The sequence below is a fragment of the Littorina saxatilis genome, linkage group LG6 (genome assembly GCF_037325665.1).
Source record: "Littorina saxatilis isolate snail1 linkage group LG6, US_GU_Lsax_2.0, whole genome shotgun sequence".
Classification (NCBI taxonomy): domain Eukaryota; kingdom Metazoa; phylum Mollusca; class Gastropoda; order Littorinimorpha; family Littorinidae; genus Littorina; species Littorina saxatilis.
In genome coordinates, this window is record NC_090250.1 from 18381424 (window position 1) to 18399696 (window position 18273).

The 18273-nt window shown below is 44.2% G+C and overlaps 1 protein-coding gene across 2 annotated transcripts in view; it reads right to left on the bottom strand.

Annotated features, from left to right (window-relative positions):
• Positions 1–14226: 14226 nt before the first annotated feature.
• LOC138968662 (serine/arginine repetitive matrix protein 2-like) overlaps positions 14227–18273 on the bottom strand; it is a 38814-nt gene continuing 34767 nt past the window's right edge. For both annotated transcript variants that reach the window (XM_070341256.1, XM_070341255.1), the window contains one exon: positions 14227–18201. In XM_070341256.1, the coding sequence (XP_070197357.1) occupies positions 17075–18201 (1127 nt within the window). In that variant the 3' untranslated portion in view covers positions 14227–17074. The remainder of the gene's footprint in view (positions 18202–18273) is intronic.

Below are 18273 nucleotides of genomic sequence, written 5' to 3' on the forward strand. Positions count from 1 at the left end.
CATCAATCCATATTCCCGTTACTACGTTATTATTTTTAGAATGTCACTGCACTGTCCAGAACGCTTTCCTTGCACCCGTAAGTTGTCCTCACTGTAAAAGTGCATAGGTCGAATCAATTTATAGCCACGCGAAAAATACACTGTCATCTATCTCTATATATTTATAGAGATAGATATACAAGCTTAGGTCCCTCCCAGGTTGGTGGAATGGGAACAGCACGAAAATGATTCAGTGGCCTGAACATTTCATGTCGAGTCCCATCCCTGTCGACGACGCCAAATGTAACCGAGTGCCGAAACACCACAATCACCTTTGAAGGCGAAGTCCACTCAAACGGGATTGAGAATTTTAGAGCTTATTTCTAAGCCCTATAATAACTGTTATGGCTTCTCAAAGGAAGGCCCGAACACTGATCCAGACACACCAAAGCCGCCAGACCACATCACGAACAGAACTCTACAATCCACAGGTGTTGCCCACACACACATACATACAGAGAAGTCGTATATATATATATGTATATCTATATCTATAAATATATAGAGATACTCCTTATCTTCTCCAGTGTTTTGCGCGTTTATCTCCCTTCCTTCGTGTGGCGTCAATCGCGTACGGTGCGCCACTCACCCGGCGAAGCCGGCGTACGGTGCGCCACATATTCGGCTCTACTTCTTCCCGGCGAAGCCGGTTACCCGGCGAAGCGGGTATTCATCTAGTATATATATATATATATATATAGAGAGAGAGATCCACGTACAGACAGACTGACACACACACACACACACACACATGCACACACCCACCCACCCACCCACCCACCCACCCCCACCCCCTGTAATCCTTGCCATTTTTTTAATCCAAAAATATAGAGTGGTACGTACACCGTCATTTTGAGAGACCAGACCAGATTTTCATCATGGACAATAAATATACCTCTCTTCTTTGTTTAATGCCCCTTGGATGTCATGACAACTTATTCAAAATTCTGTATCATAAAGTCTGTCCGATTGATTTCTCTAATTTTTACACACTTGTTTCAACACACTCTGAAAATATCACAGGCAAAATATTAGCGCAGTCGATTTTCGGGGTTAATCGCTGTCGGATACGGTAGATATATACATTTGTAATTACTTTTTAAGATTCCGAGCTGAAATGAGCACATTTTACTGGCACTTTTCTTTTCAATATACCGTACTACTTCCACGCAAGTCGGCCTACTTCATCCTGCTTCGGCCCCAGAAAACCGAAGTAGGCCGACGGCGGCGAAAGTGGTCCGATTTAAAAGCAGCTATCGAACAGCGCATTTTGGATAGTGGTCAAATACAGAAACTTGTCAATACATGTAGTACTGGAACTAACGAGATCGTCTCAGATTGACTTGAAATGAGCTGAACGCGTGTCTGTAATCTTACTACAGTGTCTTTAACAAACGGAGTTTTTCCCCTTTGATTTTTATATTTAGTCAAGTTTTGACTAAATATTTTAACATCGAGGGGGAATCGAAACGAGGGTCGTGGTGTATGTGCGTGCGTGTGTGTGTGTGTGTGTGTGTGTGTGTGTGTGTGTGTGTCTGTCTGTGTGTGTGTGTGTGTGTAGAGCGATTCAGACTAAACTACTGGACCGATCTTTATGAAATTTGACATGAGAGTTCCTGGGTATGAAATCCCCATACGTTTTTTTCACTTTTTCAATAAATGTCTTTGATGACGTCATATCCGGCTTTTCGTGAAAGTTGAGGCGGCACTGTCACGCTCTCATTTTTCAACCAAATTGGTTGAAATTTTGGTCAAGTAATCTTCGACGAAGGCCGGGGTTTGGTATTGCATTTCAGCTTGGTGGCTTAAAAACTAATGAGTGAGTTTGGTCATTAAAAATCTGAAAATTGTAAAAAAAATATTTTTTTTATAAAACGATCCAAATTTACGTACATCTTATTCTTTATCATTTTCTGATTCCAAAAACATATACATATGTTATATTTGGATTAAAAACAAGCTCTGAAAATTAAAAATATAAAAATTATTATCAAAATTAAGTTGTCCAAATCAATTTAAAAACACCTTCATCTTATTCCTTGTCGGTTCCTGATTCCAAAAACATATAGATATGATATGTTTCGATTAAAAACACGCTCAGAAAGTTAAATCGAAGAGAGGTACAGAAAAGCGTGCTATCCTTCTCAGCGCAAGTACTACCCCGCTCTTCTTGTCAATTTCACTGCCTTTGCCGTGCGCGGTGGACTGACGATGCTACGAATATACGGTCTTGCTGCGTTGCATTGCGTTCAGTTTCATTCTGTGAGTTCGACAGCTACTTGACTAAATGTGGTATTTTCGCCTTACGCGACTTGTTTCTATTTCTCAAAGATATGCTGTTTCCGAGTTTTATTTATTTAGTAAATTCTTCATGGTTTGAAATTGTTCTCTTTGTTGAGGATGTGTACATATATATTGTTTGTATGGTATTTTGTCACTTAGACTTAGAAATTAGTAAGGGTGTCTCTAATCAAAAGGTATTAGAAAGGCGACGAATCGGGTTTGCGGGAGAATCCATCCTTTTTGCAGCCAAACATTTAACATGACTGTATGTGTGATGGGGTGGAAGGATGTGGATAATATTGATTGTTGACTCTTGATGTAGTAGTTGGGTGAATGTAGTCACCTAGTAGAAGTAAACCCCGAAGTTCAGGAGTACACCATGTGGGTGCCTCTTTAGTGTCTTGCACTGAACGAACATCACTTGCTCTCGTAATGGACTTTCACCCACATGTAGAGAATGATAGACAAGAGTTCACTGGCACAGACCGACGAATCACTTGATGCAACATGAAAATCTGGAAAACCATGTCTGTCGATTCACATTTCTCTTTATTTTCTCTTCTTCTCTTCTCCTCACCAACCCAGCTCCCAGCCCGAAGGCCGGGAGGCCACACCAATAGTACAATGCAATCTACATGAGTATGTCTCCATGATAACAAAGTACAAAAACAAGTACGTCCTCTCTGTCCGAGATAGTTCTCAGTTCTCTCCCAAAATCTCAAATGCTATCATGTACATGGGGATGGGTGGCGTCAAAAGCCACCAATCAAGAGTTAGCTAACAAAACTGACATCACTTCTCATTGGTCAGTAAAGACAAGGAAGGGGGGGGGGGGGGGGGAGGTAAGAGACTAAAACCTCTAAGCCACCTGACATCTTCTATGATCTACCCTGTCAAAAGAAATGACACCCACTTGACAAAACGCTGAGTCCAGCGATACCCAGATAGGCTGGCGGCACATTTCATAACGACCACCTGGGGCCCAAGGTACCACGGCGTCTCTCTCTGGGAGGGCGGCTTGACGTCAAAGGAAAACATATTATGTTCCCTAGTGGACACAGCCGACTGAGCGAGTTTACGACCTCCAGGTGTCTGAGCATATCAAAATGTAACTTAGAACAGATAATGACATTACACAAAACATAAAGCGATGGGCAAGACTTACACAAGACAGGAATGACATAAAAACATTATAACGAATTAGTAGCCAGTTTAGCACTGGGCTACATATGTAAAAAAAAAAAAAAAAATGTAAAAAAAATGAAAAACCCATAAATATCTCTTCTCCAGTTAAATAGTCAGTTCAAATAATTTAAACAAAGCAAGCAAATGCCCTAAAAATTGTGTACATTTTCAGAAAAATCCGTTTGGTAGTTTATGAGAAATGCTTTCCACGGACACGCGTAATATAGGGAGACAACCGTCGCCCCCTCCGCCCACCATAATACTTTCAGTCAATACTTGACTATATATATATGTAAATAAAATAAATAAATAAATAAAACATTAAAAAAAAGATAACGAAAGCAGCTTTACTAGCAAGTTAATCCAACTGAGAGGGCTTAGATTGCAATGGAATGAACTCCCTGAATTCACCACGCAACGCTAAAGTTCAAGGTTAATTACCTCAAAACATACCTTCACTTGCCATTCCCCGAATCATACACACAATACTATCCACACTGTGCTCCTCTCCCAGTTGCAGACACATAGGCAGCCTTATTCAGTCTTCGGGGCTACATCCACACTGAGCTCTCCAGTCAGTCTCCCTGTCGACACCATGGGAAAAGTCGCCGCCAAAATGTTAATTCGCGACAACAAACTCCAAGCACTGGGTCCGTATGCCGTAACGCTGGCGTTGTTTAAACATTACGGACTTTAAGTCACTCGTGGTTAACGTTAAGTGTAACCGTAAGACACATCTGGCATTGCGCTTAGAGCGCGGGCGAGGTGGCGTTGTTTAAACGTTACGGACTTTAAGTCACTCGTGGTTAACGTTAAATGTAACCGTAAGACACATCTGGCATTGCGCAATAGAGCGCGGGCGAGGAGAGGCTTGCTGCCAAAATGAGTTTACTACACGCAGACTGTTAAAACCTCTTGCAGGAGAAGCTGTTTGGCGACCAGGTGGGCCTAAAGAAGACGGCGGCATTCGTGCGTCCACACTGGAGCTGATGCCTAGAAGGAGTGAACCAGAAGAAGAAGATGCAGACCGTTAACTCGCCTAGTTTTATGACCTGCGGTAACGATCTCGCGACTGGAAGGCCGTAACCTCTGACCCACTGTTGGGTAACTTTTACGCATCCGTCCCTTGACTACCAGTGCAGCCTCTATCCTCCTTATGGAGTCGGGCTTACATTCAAGTATTTATTGCATCATCGTTACCCCTCTGACGTACATTGCGGCATAAGCCGTAAACTTTACCGCGAGTCTCTCATCGCCCGCGATGCAGTGGCTTAATTTATGGCTAAGTTAACGTTAACCACAATTGGCTTAAACTCCCTATTATTGCAGATAGTGGTGGTGGCTAACATTATCTCAATCACAAGTTGTTCGAGGCCGAGCAGAGGTTTTACAGGATCAGCGTCACAATGCCACATGTAGCTTAATTTGCGGCTAAGTTAACGTTAACCACAAGTGGCTTAAACTCCCTATTATTGCAGACAGTTGTTGGTGGCTAACATTCCCTCAATCATCAACAAATTGTTCCAGGCCGAGCACAGATTTCACAGGATCAGGGTCACAATGCCACATGTGGCTTAATTTACGGCTAAGTTAACGTTAACCACAAGTGCCTTAAACTTCCTATTTCAACCGTTGATCACTCGAAGAGACAAAAAGACACTCATCCAAGTAGAGAAATACAAAAGCCTACCAAACCACCCAATGAACAGCAGAATGGAAAAACCTATCAGAAGCCTCAAGCGACAGTACCTACCCCACCTGCCGGAAAGCACCCTGCCGCTCGATGCCACAGGAACATGCCCAACACCTTGGGAAGCCAACCAGAGGGTCCTCGAGATCAACACAACTGTGAAAGGCGTGACATCACGGGACATGAGTGACACCAGTAAGAAGGCGCTTACCCTGGCCATGATTGCAGACCACTACCCTGAAGAAGCGTGGATCCACGCCTACACTGATGGGTCAGCCACTGATGCTGTGAGAGATGGAGGAGCCGGCGTTCTAGTTCGGTACCCAGAGGGAGAGGCACAAACAGCGAGCATTCCCACAGGTTTGCACTGCACCAACTATAGTGCAGAAGTACAGGCCTTGAAGACAGCAGCCACAATAGTTGACGGGATCAGACCATGAATGCCCTCAGGTCGTCTTTCTGACAGACGCAATGTCAGCACTCCAAGCTCTGTCTGCCAACAAAGAAACTGAGCTCAACAACGCCCTCCAACAGGTTGCTCAGAACCGTAGGGTCGTGCTTCAGTGGGTGCCAGCTCATTGTGACATAGCAGGAAACGAGGCTGCTGACAAACTTGCCAAGGAAGGTGCCTCAAAGGAACAGTTCACGTCCCAGCTGCAGTACAAGGAAAAAAAGACAATCATCAAAAACAAGAGGAAAACCAGAGCGGAGAAAGATGACTACCACCTGCTCCAACGTGAAGAACAAGTCGTCCTACTCAGACTACGCACTGGACATAACAGACTAAACCATCATATGGCCACAAAGCTGAAGCTAGTTCCCTCCCCCCTATGTCCGTGTGGCAAGAATCAGACAGCAGAGCACATCTTGCAGTGCTCTCAGGGACACCACCTGGCCAGAGGAGACAGCGCTACAAAAGAAGCTATACGGCCCCAAAGAGGATTGGAGAGGACAGCACGTTTCGCCCTGCAGTCCGGACTGACGATCTAACAGCGAACGACAAGAAGAAGAAACTTCCTATTTTCGCAGACAGTGGTTGGTGGCTAACATTCCCTCAATCACAACAAGTTGTTCCAGTAGGCCCAGCACAGGTTTCAAAGGATCAGCGTCACAATGCCACATATGGCTTAATTCACGGCTAAGTTAACGTTAACCACAAGTGGCTTAAACTCCCTATTATTGCAGACAGTGGTGGTGGCTAACATTCCCTCAATCACAAGAAGTTGTTCCAGGCCGAGCACATGCAGGTCTGACATGATTAACGTCACAATGCCAGCGCCCTCAGTCAAGCTCGCGTGTAAGCTCCTGCACTTGAGCGGCCCGTGGTGCTTACTCAAGCAGAAGTGGTCTAACTCTATTCAAAGTGGCTGCATTTCTTGCAAGTGGACTTTTGGAGGGGGGGGGGGGGGTCCTGTGTACTGGGAATGCACCCGGGTGGAGTTCCTGGTGGTTTTCTTGGATCTCGCGATAGGTCACGTGACACCCTACTACACCCTCAATAGGGGGTGGGGTGGGGCGGGGTGCGGGGGGGTGGGTGGCATTCCTGTGAACACGGAATGCACCTTGGGTGGAGTTCTTGGTGTTTATCTCGGATCTCGTGGTAGGTCACGTGACCTTCTGTTACACCCTCGAAAATAACGTTCTTCGGTACCCGAACAGTTTTTCCATTTAAAGACGTTCTGACACAAATATCTAAAGTCAGAAAAATGATGAGACTTTGGCTTCAGTTAAAATGAATGACATGCGCTAGGTGGGTTTTTACGTGCATGACCGTTTTTTAACCCGCCATTTAGGCAGCCATGCGCCGCTTTCGGGGGAAGCATGCTGGGTATTTTCGTGTTTCTATAACCAGCCGAACTCTGACATGGATTACATGATCTTTTTCTTACGCACTTGGTCTTGTGCTTGCCGCGTGTAAGGCACTACTGAGAGCAGGTCTGCATATATACGTTGACCTGGGAGATTGGAAAAATCTCCACCCTTAGGCAACACGGCGCGGCCTGGATTCGAACCCACGACCTTCCGATTTCTTATCCACCAGAGCAAAGCGCGAATCAGTAAGGAAGTATTTGTTTTAAAGGGGCCCTTGAAGGAAACATCCGAGTCTATACTGACATACCGAGGAGCACTGCTTGGAGTCACGTGCTATGTTTTCAAGTGGTGGGATGGTGGAGCACTGCTTGGAGTCACTTGCTATGTTTTCAAGTGGTGGGACGGAGGAGCACTGCTTGGAGTCACGTGCTATGTTTTCAAGTGGTGGGATGGTGGAGCACTGCTTGGAGTCACGTGCTATGTTTTCAAGTGGTGGGATGGTGGAGCATTGCTTGGAGTCACGTGCTATGTTTTCAAGTGGTGGGATGGTGGAGCACTGCTTGGAGTCACGTGCTATGTTTTCAAGTGGTGGGATGGAGGAGCACTGCTTGGAGTCACTTGCTATGTTTTCAAGTGGTGGGACGGAGGAGCACTGCTTGGAGTCACGTGCTATGTTTTCAAGTGGTGGGATGGAGGAGCACTGCTTGGAGTCACGTGCTATGTTTTCAAGTGGTGGGACGGAGGAGCACTGCTTGGAGTCACGTGCTATGTTTTCAAGTGGTGGGATGGTGGAGCACTGCTTGGAGTCACGTGCTATGTTTTCAAGTGGTGGGATGGTCTTACTCCATGTGAAAGCAGTCAGGATAGTAATTCTTGCTATGTTTTTTTAACGGACACTAGTCGCAATCCGTAAAATCATTTCATAAACCAACAGGAACTCCGCAGCTAGGCCGTTTGTGGTGTGTATGTGTGAGTGTGTGTGTGTGTGTGCGCGCGCGTGCGTGCGTATTCGCCCTATCATGTTTTTCTCCCCAACATGCCAGTCCGACTGGTTGCACACTGTGAGTAACATTCACTGGTCTCAACTCAGAAGCTTCATGGCATAAGAGCGCACAAACAATAGAAGGTGTGACTGGTGTAATATGAAACATTTATTTTTGCTTGACTGACCTGAACGGTACTATGGCAGTTTTACTAATATTACTACCCTCTACGCCCGGCACGCACGCACAGACAGACAGACAGACACAGACACACACACAGACACACTCACACACACAGACACACACTCACACAGACACACTCACAGACAGACACTCACACAGACACCGACACAGACTCACACACACACAGACACACACACAGACACACACACACACACAGACACACACACAGACACACACACACACACGCACACGCACACACTCACACACACACACTCTTACGTGGAATAAGGTCATCCCTCTACATGGACACATACCAACTACCAACAGGCTGGTATGGTGCTTTCTTTGCAGACTTGGAACTTTGACGAATTGATCATACAAAAAGTCACTCAGTTGTGTCCGTTAAGAAATTAATTCGTCCAAAAATCCCTGCTCTGTTCAAAACTCGGCCAGGCATTTGATTATTAGTACATGTATGTGTCAAACTGGAGGGATGGCCTTAAAAGCCTCGGCAGATATAAGATAAAGGGTGGTAATGTTTACACTGGAAAGACTGAGGCTTTCAACAGTAACGGATCAGCCTGAACTCCCAAGCTTCAATCAACGATCGACCTCAGTGGTGCCAAGCCAGCAGAAACGATTGAGGTGTGGCTAACGTAATGTGATACATGTGTTTTGGACGGCTGGAGGGAAGGGCAGTTTGCATTACACACACTAACGCAAGCTCGCACATACAAACGCGCGCGCGCGCACACACACACACACGCGCACACATATAAACACTGACACACACATATAAACACACACATGAACACACGCGCGCACACATATAAACACACACACATGAACACACACATCAGTGAACGCACACATACACACGCACACAAGCATGCACCCACGCTTGGAAAACATGAAGACACGCATGCACCATCTCTCGTCTCTGATTATCATGATCGTATTTCGATACTTTGACGACATAAACCCAATGCTGGTGTGTCGAAGAAGACAGCCACAGCGGGCTTGTTCGAGTCAAAGTATCACACCATATCTTCATCATATTACCAATAGGCCTACCTGTCCCAATATAGGCCAACTGGTCTAAGAGGACGTTAAACCCTAATAGTCAGTCAGTCACATATAAACACACACACATGAACACACACACACCACCCTCTTCTCAATTTTTAATCTCTTGGTTTATCATAATTATGTGTCTGCTATTGTAACAAGCCGTCACTAATATTTTAAACACGGTGTATTCCTGCTGACATAGACCTATATTATCTAAATATAGGCCCCTGCTGCTGACTACCCAAGTATGGGAGATTATCTTCTGGAGAAAAAACAACAACAGCGGGTTCATATTTTTCTTAGGACGGATAGGCCTACATATAAACTATCACGTCGAGTCGTTAAAGGCACACTCCTTCGATCCCGTGTGAAGGATCCGACTCGTCATCTCACATCTGAACAGGCTTTTTCGTGGGATAAGACCATCTCTCCACATACTGAAAAAGGAAAAAAACAAACCACTGGGTGATTTGTGTGCAGAATGTTCTTTTTGGTGAATTGATTTTGCAACGGACACCAGTGACAATCTGCGAAATGATTTGATCAATGGGCTGAAACTCCCACGTTCACTCATGTTTTTGCACGAGTGGGTTTTTACGTGTATGGCAGTTTTTACCCCGCCATTCAGGCAACCATACGCCGATTTCGAGGGAGAATTCAACAACAAATTCTCCCTCTGCACAGGCGATGGAGCCTCAGGGAAAAGGACACCTGGGAGACACATACGCACATCCAGGGACGTCATCCGGGGTAGTCAAAGATGGATCGGATTCGAGCTACATTGTGTCCCCTCCATCTTTCGAAAACCAATTCATTACATTTATCGATACTCTTCAGCTTTAACCCATGTAAAAGCGTGGACAGAGTATAGATGATTTGAACTGTTTTCAATAGAAGGACTGTGCCTTTGAAAACTCTCGCTAAACACACACACACACACACTCGACGCTGGCTTTTGTTTACACACTCAGTCTACATGAGTCACACACAAAATAAAGCAAAACACCATTACTTTGTTTTTGATGCACTAGCTGTGTCCCAGTTGAGTTCGTTAATCCGGTTATCTCGAAACAAACAACTCCCTCAAACATGCACCAATGGTTCCTCCCCCTTCTTAGGCTGACCTCGTATGCTCACACCACGATAGCTCTCTGCGTCCCTGACTCTGTTTCTGTCGCGTGGGCACACACACACACACACACACACTGTGGAATAACATGTGATGTATCAAATATCTTCAAAACTCTCAATCTTATTTAAGCTAATTAGCAATTCTCTTAAATATATGTTGAAGTCCTTTTGTTGAACACTTCACATCCTCTCTCTGGCATTACATATATATATATTTATAATAAATTATGGTGTACCACTCCTCTGCATAATATCAACACCAACTAACACAGTATTTTTTTTAAAAACACAAGTGAGAATGATGAGAATGGTGCTTTTATTTCTGTCATCTTTGTTTCACTCGAGGTTTTCTTCATGCTGCCCTTATCACGAACTAAGAACACACAAATTATACTGTGAACATTCTTTCTTTATTTGGTGTTTAACGTCGTTTTCAACCACGAAGGTTATATCGCGACGGGGAAAGGGGGAAGATGGGATAGAGCCACTTGTTCACAAAAGCACTAATAAAAAATTTGCTCCAGGGGCTTGCAACGTAGTACAATATATGACCTTACTGGGAGAATGCAAGTTTCCAGTACAAAGGACTTAACATTTCTTACATACTGCTTGACCAAAATCTTTACAAACATTGACTATATCCTATACAAGAAACACTTAACAAGGGTAAAAGGAGAAACAGAATCCGTTAGTCGCCTCTTACAACATGCTGGGGAGCATCGGGTAAATTCTTCCCCCTAACCCGCGGGGGGAAACTGTGAACATTATTTTGAACAAAAATAGATACAGAAAAAAATCAAAAACCACCTGAAGCTGATGGTGTCTTAAAAGGGGTGTTTCACTGTATAACAAGTAGTCTGTTAATCCGAGAAATGTACACACAGAGAGAACGAATCTAAAGAAAAAAAATTCAGCGTCAACAACAGTTTATTCTATCAGGCATGAGATGATGACATTATGAAAATCAAATCCTGAAAGCGATATCAAAACATCCACGCGTGCTCCACTTGCATGGTCCCGGGACCCTTAACTTTAATGTATAGAGGGTCCTTGGACCCCTTGGTAGAACTTTGGAGGGGTCTGAAAACCAGAAGGTTAATTTTCTTGCTTTCAGAAGGCACATTTCCTGCCGCTTCATGACAGGAGATCATGCCAATGTAATGCCAACTTCAGGAAAACAATTAAGGTCATATCGGTTAGATTAACTCCATTTATTTGTGTTGGCATAAAGCACTTTGGATAAGGCGCTATATAAATACCCGTCATTATTATTATTATATTGGTACTGTGAAACCCCCTTTTAAGACGTCCTCCATTATAAGACCTAACTTTATCAGATTTTCTGTTCATAACCTCTGTAAATTTACCCCTAATTTAAGACTCCCTCCTTTTTAAGACATGATTTTTTTCAGATTTTTTGAGGTCTTAAAAGGGGGTTCCACTGTACAGTTGTGGTTGAACATTTTCTGAAAACAGTACCCACGGTATGCATAACAATGGATTTTTAGTGCGTCCCAGGACCCGCTCTATTCAGGTTTAGTGCGTCCCAGGACCCGCTCTTTTCAGGTTTAGTGCGTCCCAAAACCCACTCTTTTCAGGTTCAGTGCGTCCCAAGACCCGCTCTTTTCAGGTTTAGTGTGTCCCAGGACCCGCTCTTTTCAGGTTTAGTGCGTCCCAAGACCCGCTCTTTTCAGGTTTAGTGCGTCCCAGGACCCGCTCTTTTCAGGTTTAGTGTGTCCCAAGACCCGCTCTTTTCAGGTTTAGTGCGTCCCAGGACCCGCTCTTTTCAGGTTTAGTGCGTCCCAAGACCCGCTCTTTTCAGGTTCAGTGCGTCTCAAGACCCGCTATTTTCAGGTTTAGTGCGTCCCAAGACCCGCTCTTTTCAGGTTCAGTGCATCTCAAGACCCGCTCTTTTCAGGTTTAGTGCGTCCCAGGACCCGCTCTTTTCAAGTTTAGTGCGTCCCAAGACCCGCTCTGTTCAAGTTTAGTGCGTCCCAAGACCCGCTCTGTTCAAGTTTAGTGCGTCCCAAGACCCGCTCTGTTCAAGTTTAGTGCGTCCCAAGACCCGCTCTGTTCAAGTTTAGTGCGTCCCAGGACCCGCTATTTTCAGGTTTAGTGTGTCCCAAGACCCGCTCTTTTCAGGTTTAGTGCGTCCCAGGACCCGCTCTTTTCAGGTTCAGTGCGTCCCAGGACCCGCTCTTTTCAGGTTCAGTGCGTCTCAAGACCCGCTCTTTTCAGGTTTAGTGCGTCCTGTGACCCCCCTCCATGAATTACTGGTATGTTGTTTTCAGCTTCTAGTGCGTACAGGACGCAGGGACATACGCACAGTTTGGGGAGTGCTGTTCAGCCAATCTGTCTGCCTAAGAGATACAAAGTCTTCGCCTATCAAGCCCCTGTGACCTGGAATAGATTACCACTGCCTCTCAGACACACAGATTCTCTCACTACATTCAAGACAAATCTCAAAACACACCTCTTTCAGCGCAAGTGATTTCCCCTCCAGCATCTCCCCACCCACCCCATCCCGCCCCACCTCACCCCCTACCTAGCGCCTAAAATAACGTGTATATATATTTTCTGCGCTTTGTGTCAGCACTGTTTGTGTGTGTGTAAATAGTACCGTTGACACGTTTTTATATAGAAGCCTACTGTGGTTCTTGTGCTTAGGCTGTGTATTGGACTGTCATTGTATGCCTGCATTATTAGTTGTCAGTAATTATTACATGTGCTGATTGTTCTCTTTGCCTGCGCGCGTATAGTATGTTGGTTATGTTTGGTCATAGTATGTTTGTTTATGTTTGGTCGTTATCTTGCCTGTGCGTGTATTGTATGTTTGGTCGCTTTCTTTGCCTGTGCATGTATAGTTTGTTGGTTATGTTTGGTCGGTTTCTTTGCCTGTGCGTGTATAGTATGCTTGTCGATGTATGTATTGTAAAGCGCTAAGAGTAGACATTTTTCTAGAATAGCGCTATAAAAGTTTGCATTATTATTATTATACAAAGTCAAGTTACAGTGGATCAATCCTTTCACCGAGACTACAGTGGATCAATCCTTTCACCGAGACTACAGTGGATCAATCCTTTCACCGAGACTACAGTGGATCAATCCTTTCACCGAGACTACAGTGGATCAATCCTTTCACCGAGACTACAGTGGATCAATCCTTTCACCGAGACTACAGTGGATCAATCCTTTCACCGAGACTACAGTGGATCAATCCTTTCACCGAGACTACAGTGGATCAATCCTTTCACCGAGACTACAGTGGATCAATCCTTTCACCGAGACTACAGTGGATCAATCCTTTCACCGAGACTACAGTGGATCAATCCTTTCACCGAGACTACAGTGGAACCCCCCCTTTAAGACTTCCAAAACTCTGAGCAAATCAGGTCGTAAAATGGAAGGAGTCTTAAATGCGGGTAAATTTACAGATGCTATGAACAGAAAATCTGAAAAATCCCGGTCGTAAAAAGGGGAAGTCTTAAAATGGGGGTTCCACTGTACTAAGTCCTTGGCTGTTCAAAATCCGATAGAGCTGACTTGTCTCCAGAAAACAGACTTAACCAGCACCTCCACAAGAAGCTGCATGTTGTGCCCTCCCCCATGTGTTCTTGTGGAGAAGCAGAGCAGGACATGGCCCACATCCTACGAGACTGCAGGAACCACCAGGTGCTGAGAGAGGAAATCTGGTCATTGCCGGAGTCCCTGCACAACAAGCTGTACGGGCCGGTAGCTGCGCTGCAGAGGACCACTAATTATATCTCAAGATCTGGACTCCAAGTGTGATCGGCGATCGAAAAGAAGAAGAAGACTTGTCTCCAGAAAAGAAGCAAACAGTAAAACTCATTGACATACAACATATTTCTTTATTTTGGGGCATTTTTAACACAAACTCAAGCTCAACATGTCTCTGTAATTTTTAAATCAGGAAATAATACAGCCTACAATGAAACCACTTTTAAGTCTGTTATTGACATTTTAATTTGAGGACAAATTTTAATTAACAAAGTAATTGATCAATTTTTGAGCTTCAAGACTGAAATTATGCAATTCCATAGTCCAGACCGGGTCAAAACTTGTTAGGAAAAGATTGAAAAAAAGCGATCACGACAGTGAGCTTCAACTTTTTGGAATGGGTGGATGTTATCAAGCAGTTTTATCCAAACAAAAAAAAAAGAAATAAAACAACTGGGCATATAATCTGGAGGAATTCACATGTAATGTTTGATAAACATCTGTCCAGTAGTTTTCTGGGAATCGCTCTACGCACACGCACACACACACACACACGAACACACACACACGAACACACACACACGAACACATACACACACACACACAAACACACACACACAAACACACACTCAGCCTCCATTTCCTATCACCAGTCTGGACAGTGATACATGCAATCAAACATTGAGTAAACGTAAAAAGGAGAAAATAAGAGAAAAGCAAAAAGACGAGAAAAAAAAAAGAAAAAAAATTAGGCGGCTGTGAAACCTCCACAGCAAAAATGAAGTGAAAGAAATCTGGAGCAAACTTCTCTCTTTAGAAACTTGTGATAACAAATGTGCACAGTATCTCAGGCACAAGCTAATAGTACAATAATCTGGGTGACTTCTCTGGTCATTCACAAGTCGAAGAATTCAGACGTAAAGTAAAACGCACCGGACATCATACAAATGGACAACGCTGGAAAAAATATATTTCAAATGAAGGTAAATAAGCCATCTCAGGATAAAATTATAACTCTGCCAGGGTATTGATTATGGGCCTTGGAAATGGAGTTGCGCCCCCTGAAGCCTGCACATGCTGCCATTGATCAGTGGAGGAAGAAGCATGGCGGAAGTAAACAGTGAGCCAGTGTTGTTCCCAGATTCAGAGAACGATAGGTCAGTTAGACCTGGATAGAATATATATATATATGTCCTGAGTACATGAACATAATTCTGTGAGAAGACCTCCTGTATGTCAAACCTTTGACTGGCTTAGGGGTCAGAAAAAAACGTCAGATCAAAATAGACACTATCGATATTCCAAGCTCTCGCAAATTTCAAAGTATAGCAGAGCATGTTGGTAAAAAACGTCAGATCGAAATAGACCCTATCGGTATTTCAAGCTCTCATAAATTTCACAGCATAGCAAAGCATGTTGGTCAGATATCTCGCGAGAGCTGTGATTGTAAAGGCCAAAAATTGTAGTTCTCACGACTTTCGAAGCATAACAAAAAGCACGTCTCACGAGTTATTTTCAGATGCCGAAATGGTCTATACTATAGCATGCATTAAAGTCGGAAGACCAAGGCCTGGGAACAACACTGGTGAACTCGGATGGGGCGTTTGTTTTTCAAAGGTGAAGCCATCACACTGAGTAGCTTGATTGCAAAAGATGCACATCATAACTGATTATTGACTGCGACACCCCAGATAGCTGGTCTCCACTCGTTAGTTGCAATGTGCGTTTACCTCAGTGTCAAGAAGCGCAACTCTTCCACACCTCTCTCAAGCCCCAACAGAGTTCCTTTTCCTAACATAACCTCTTATTTCGAAACTAAAGCTGTACTGCTTGCATCTTTTTTCCTAGGATATTACTATTGGCCTGTTACTAAACCACACAAGGCACATGCAACACACCAGTTATCTTACTCCACTACGCAAGCTTTTCTACTTGAAAAAAAATGACATTTTCGCTCTATTGTTAATTTTTTTTTACACATTTTTCTGTAAACTAGGCACACATGTATGTTTTACGATAGATTATTGGTAAATCCACCATTCTCCAAAAATATAGCTGCCTTTTGCACAATTCAGTCATGATGAGTCAGCAGACGCAGGCTGCAAGTCTGTGGTCTGTTCTTGCTTCAGATTTCAGTACCCGCTGTTGGGCTTAATCCACTACTGTACGGTTTTCTCCTCTCAAATCTTGGTGTATGTCAGTCACATCTTTGGAAATTTTGTGTACAAAATCAAACACCTTGGTGAAACACCTCTCAGTTTTTCTTCTAATGGTTCGTGCGTATAATTTGTGTCCGTTACAATCACAGGTTCTACCACTGTAACAGTCTTCATCATCATCATCAGGCAAAAAAAAAAAAAAAAAAGGTCTGTTTACGGTAACATAGGCCCAAAAAATAGGGTCGGTAGGTCGGGATTTTTTTTCTTCTTTTTTTTTCTCCAAAAAAACATTTTTACGTTATTTTGCATTTTTTTTCTTCTTTTTTTTCCCAAATGCCAAAAAAAAGTCGAGGGTCGCGCGAAAAAAATAGGGTCGGTCGGGTTACCGTAAACAGACTATTTTTTTTTGTTGGCCTCACCATCTTCTTCATCATCTACTCTAATGATGGGTATTTTTCCCTCCTTTGTGGAGGTCTGATTGTTTATAATCTCTACCATCCAGGCAGCCATTACCACAAAGCTCATTCAATAAATTCACTCATTGATCATCCATCATCTACTCTAATGATGGGTATTTTTCCCTCCTTTGTGGAGGTCTGATTGTTTATAATCTCTACCATCCAGGCAGCCATTACCACAAAGCTCATTCAATAAATTCACTCATTGATTACTTCGAGGAATGTGGTCTGATCTAAGCCTAGAGAAGCCTTTCTTTCTCTGGGCTTGTTTAGAATCTCTACCGTTGATGCAGCCATTGTAAGTCATCGTCTTTGTCAAGGAACGAATAACCTGGACAGTCGTCAGCTTAAGCTCGAGGAGCCTTCTTCCATTTTATCGTCAGTCTTGCTGTTAACGACATTAGTTGCGTCACCATCAAAGTTAGTGCCTCTGTTATCAACATCAGCTCCATCATCATCAAAGCTAACGCCGCTGCCATGAAGCGATGTCACAGAGGTAATGACAAGACCCATGCCTCCATCATCGTCCTCTGTTGACAAGTTTTCACCCACTTCTGGCAAATATTCATCCACTTCTGGCAAGTTTTCATCCACTTTTGTCAAATGTTCACCCCCTTCAGTCAAGTTTTCACCCACTTCTGGCAAGTTTTCACTCATTTCTGTCTGATTTTCTCTCACTTCTTGCAAGTTTTCACCCACTTCTGTGAAGTGTTCACTCCCTTTTGTCAAGTTTTCACTCAGTTCTGTCAAAATGTCATGCCCTTCTCTTAGGCTTTCACTCACTTCTGTCAAGTGTTCACTCACATGTTCTTCACCGGTGTGTATCACTTTGTTGCCAGCGCTGTTCACACCTTCACTTTCATGCAAGACGTTCACTCTGTTATTTTCTCCCGTCGGAGCGAACACCGCTCCATCCACTTCGTCCAACGCTCCAACACTGCTGACGAGCGGGTCTGAGTTCGAACCCACAGCAGCAGAATTCACGTGCTGTGTCACTTCAGAAGCGGTGCAGTTCTCCATTTCAACTCCACACACTGCTGCAGAATCTTTCATTCCTGAATCGCTATTCCTAGAACTACTGTCCCCGTGTGAATTTTCTACTGGTGTTTCGCATACAGACAAATCTGCTTCCTGCTGGCTGGAGGGAATTTCGGCAGAGTTTTCACACGTGTACGACACCTCATCTTCGTCGCCTCGGTCAATCTCGATGATGAAGCGAGACTTCCCCCCACCGCCCACCTGCATTTCCACCGCACTCTCACGGCGTTTGCGGCCCGAAGACTTAGAATGAGCGCCTGAGGGGAGAACGGTGCGGGCAGCGTTGGGAGAGTGGGACAAATGAGCTTCTTCGTTGAAGAGCACGGGCGAGCAGGGGTTGGTGGGAGGCGTGTCCTGATTGGCCAAAGGCGTGGCTTGTTGCAGCAGTGTCTGGATGGTGTTCTTGCTCATGCCTTGCTTCCTCTTCTCTCCTGGAACAGTGTCGCAAAAAGAGGCAATCTTGTATCCAAATGCAAACAGTTCACAGGATTACGTGTTTGTTT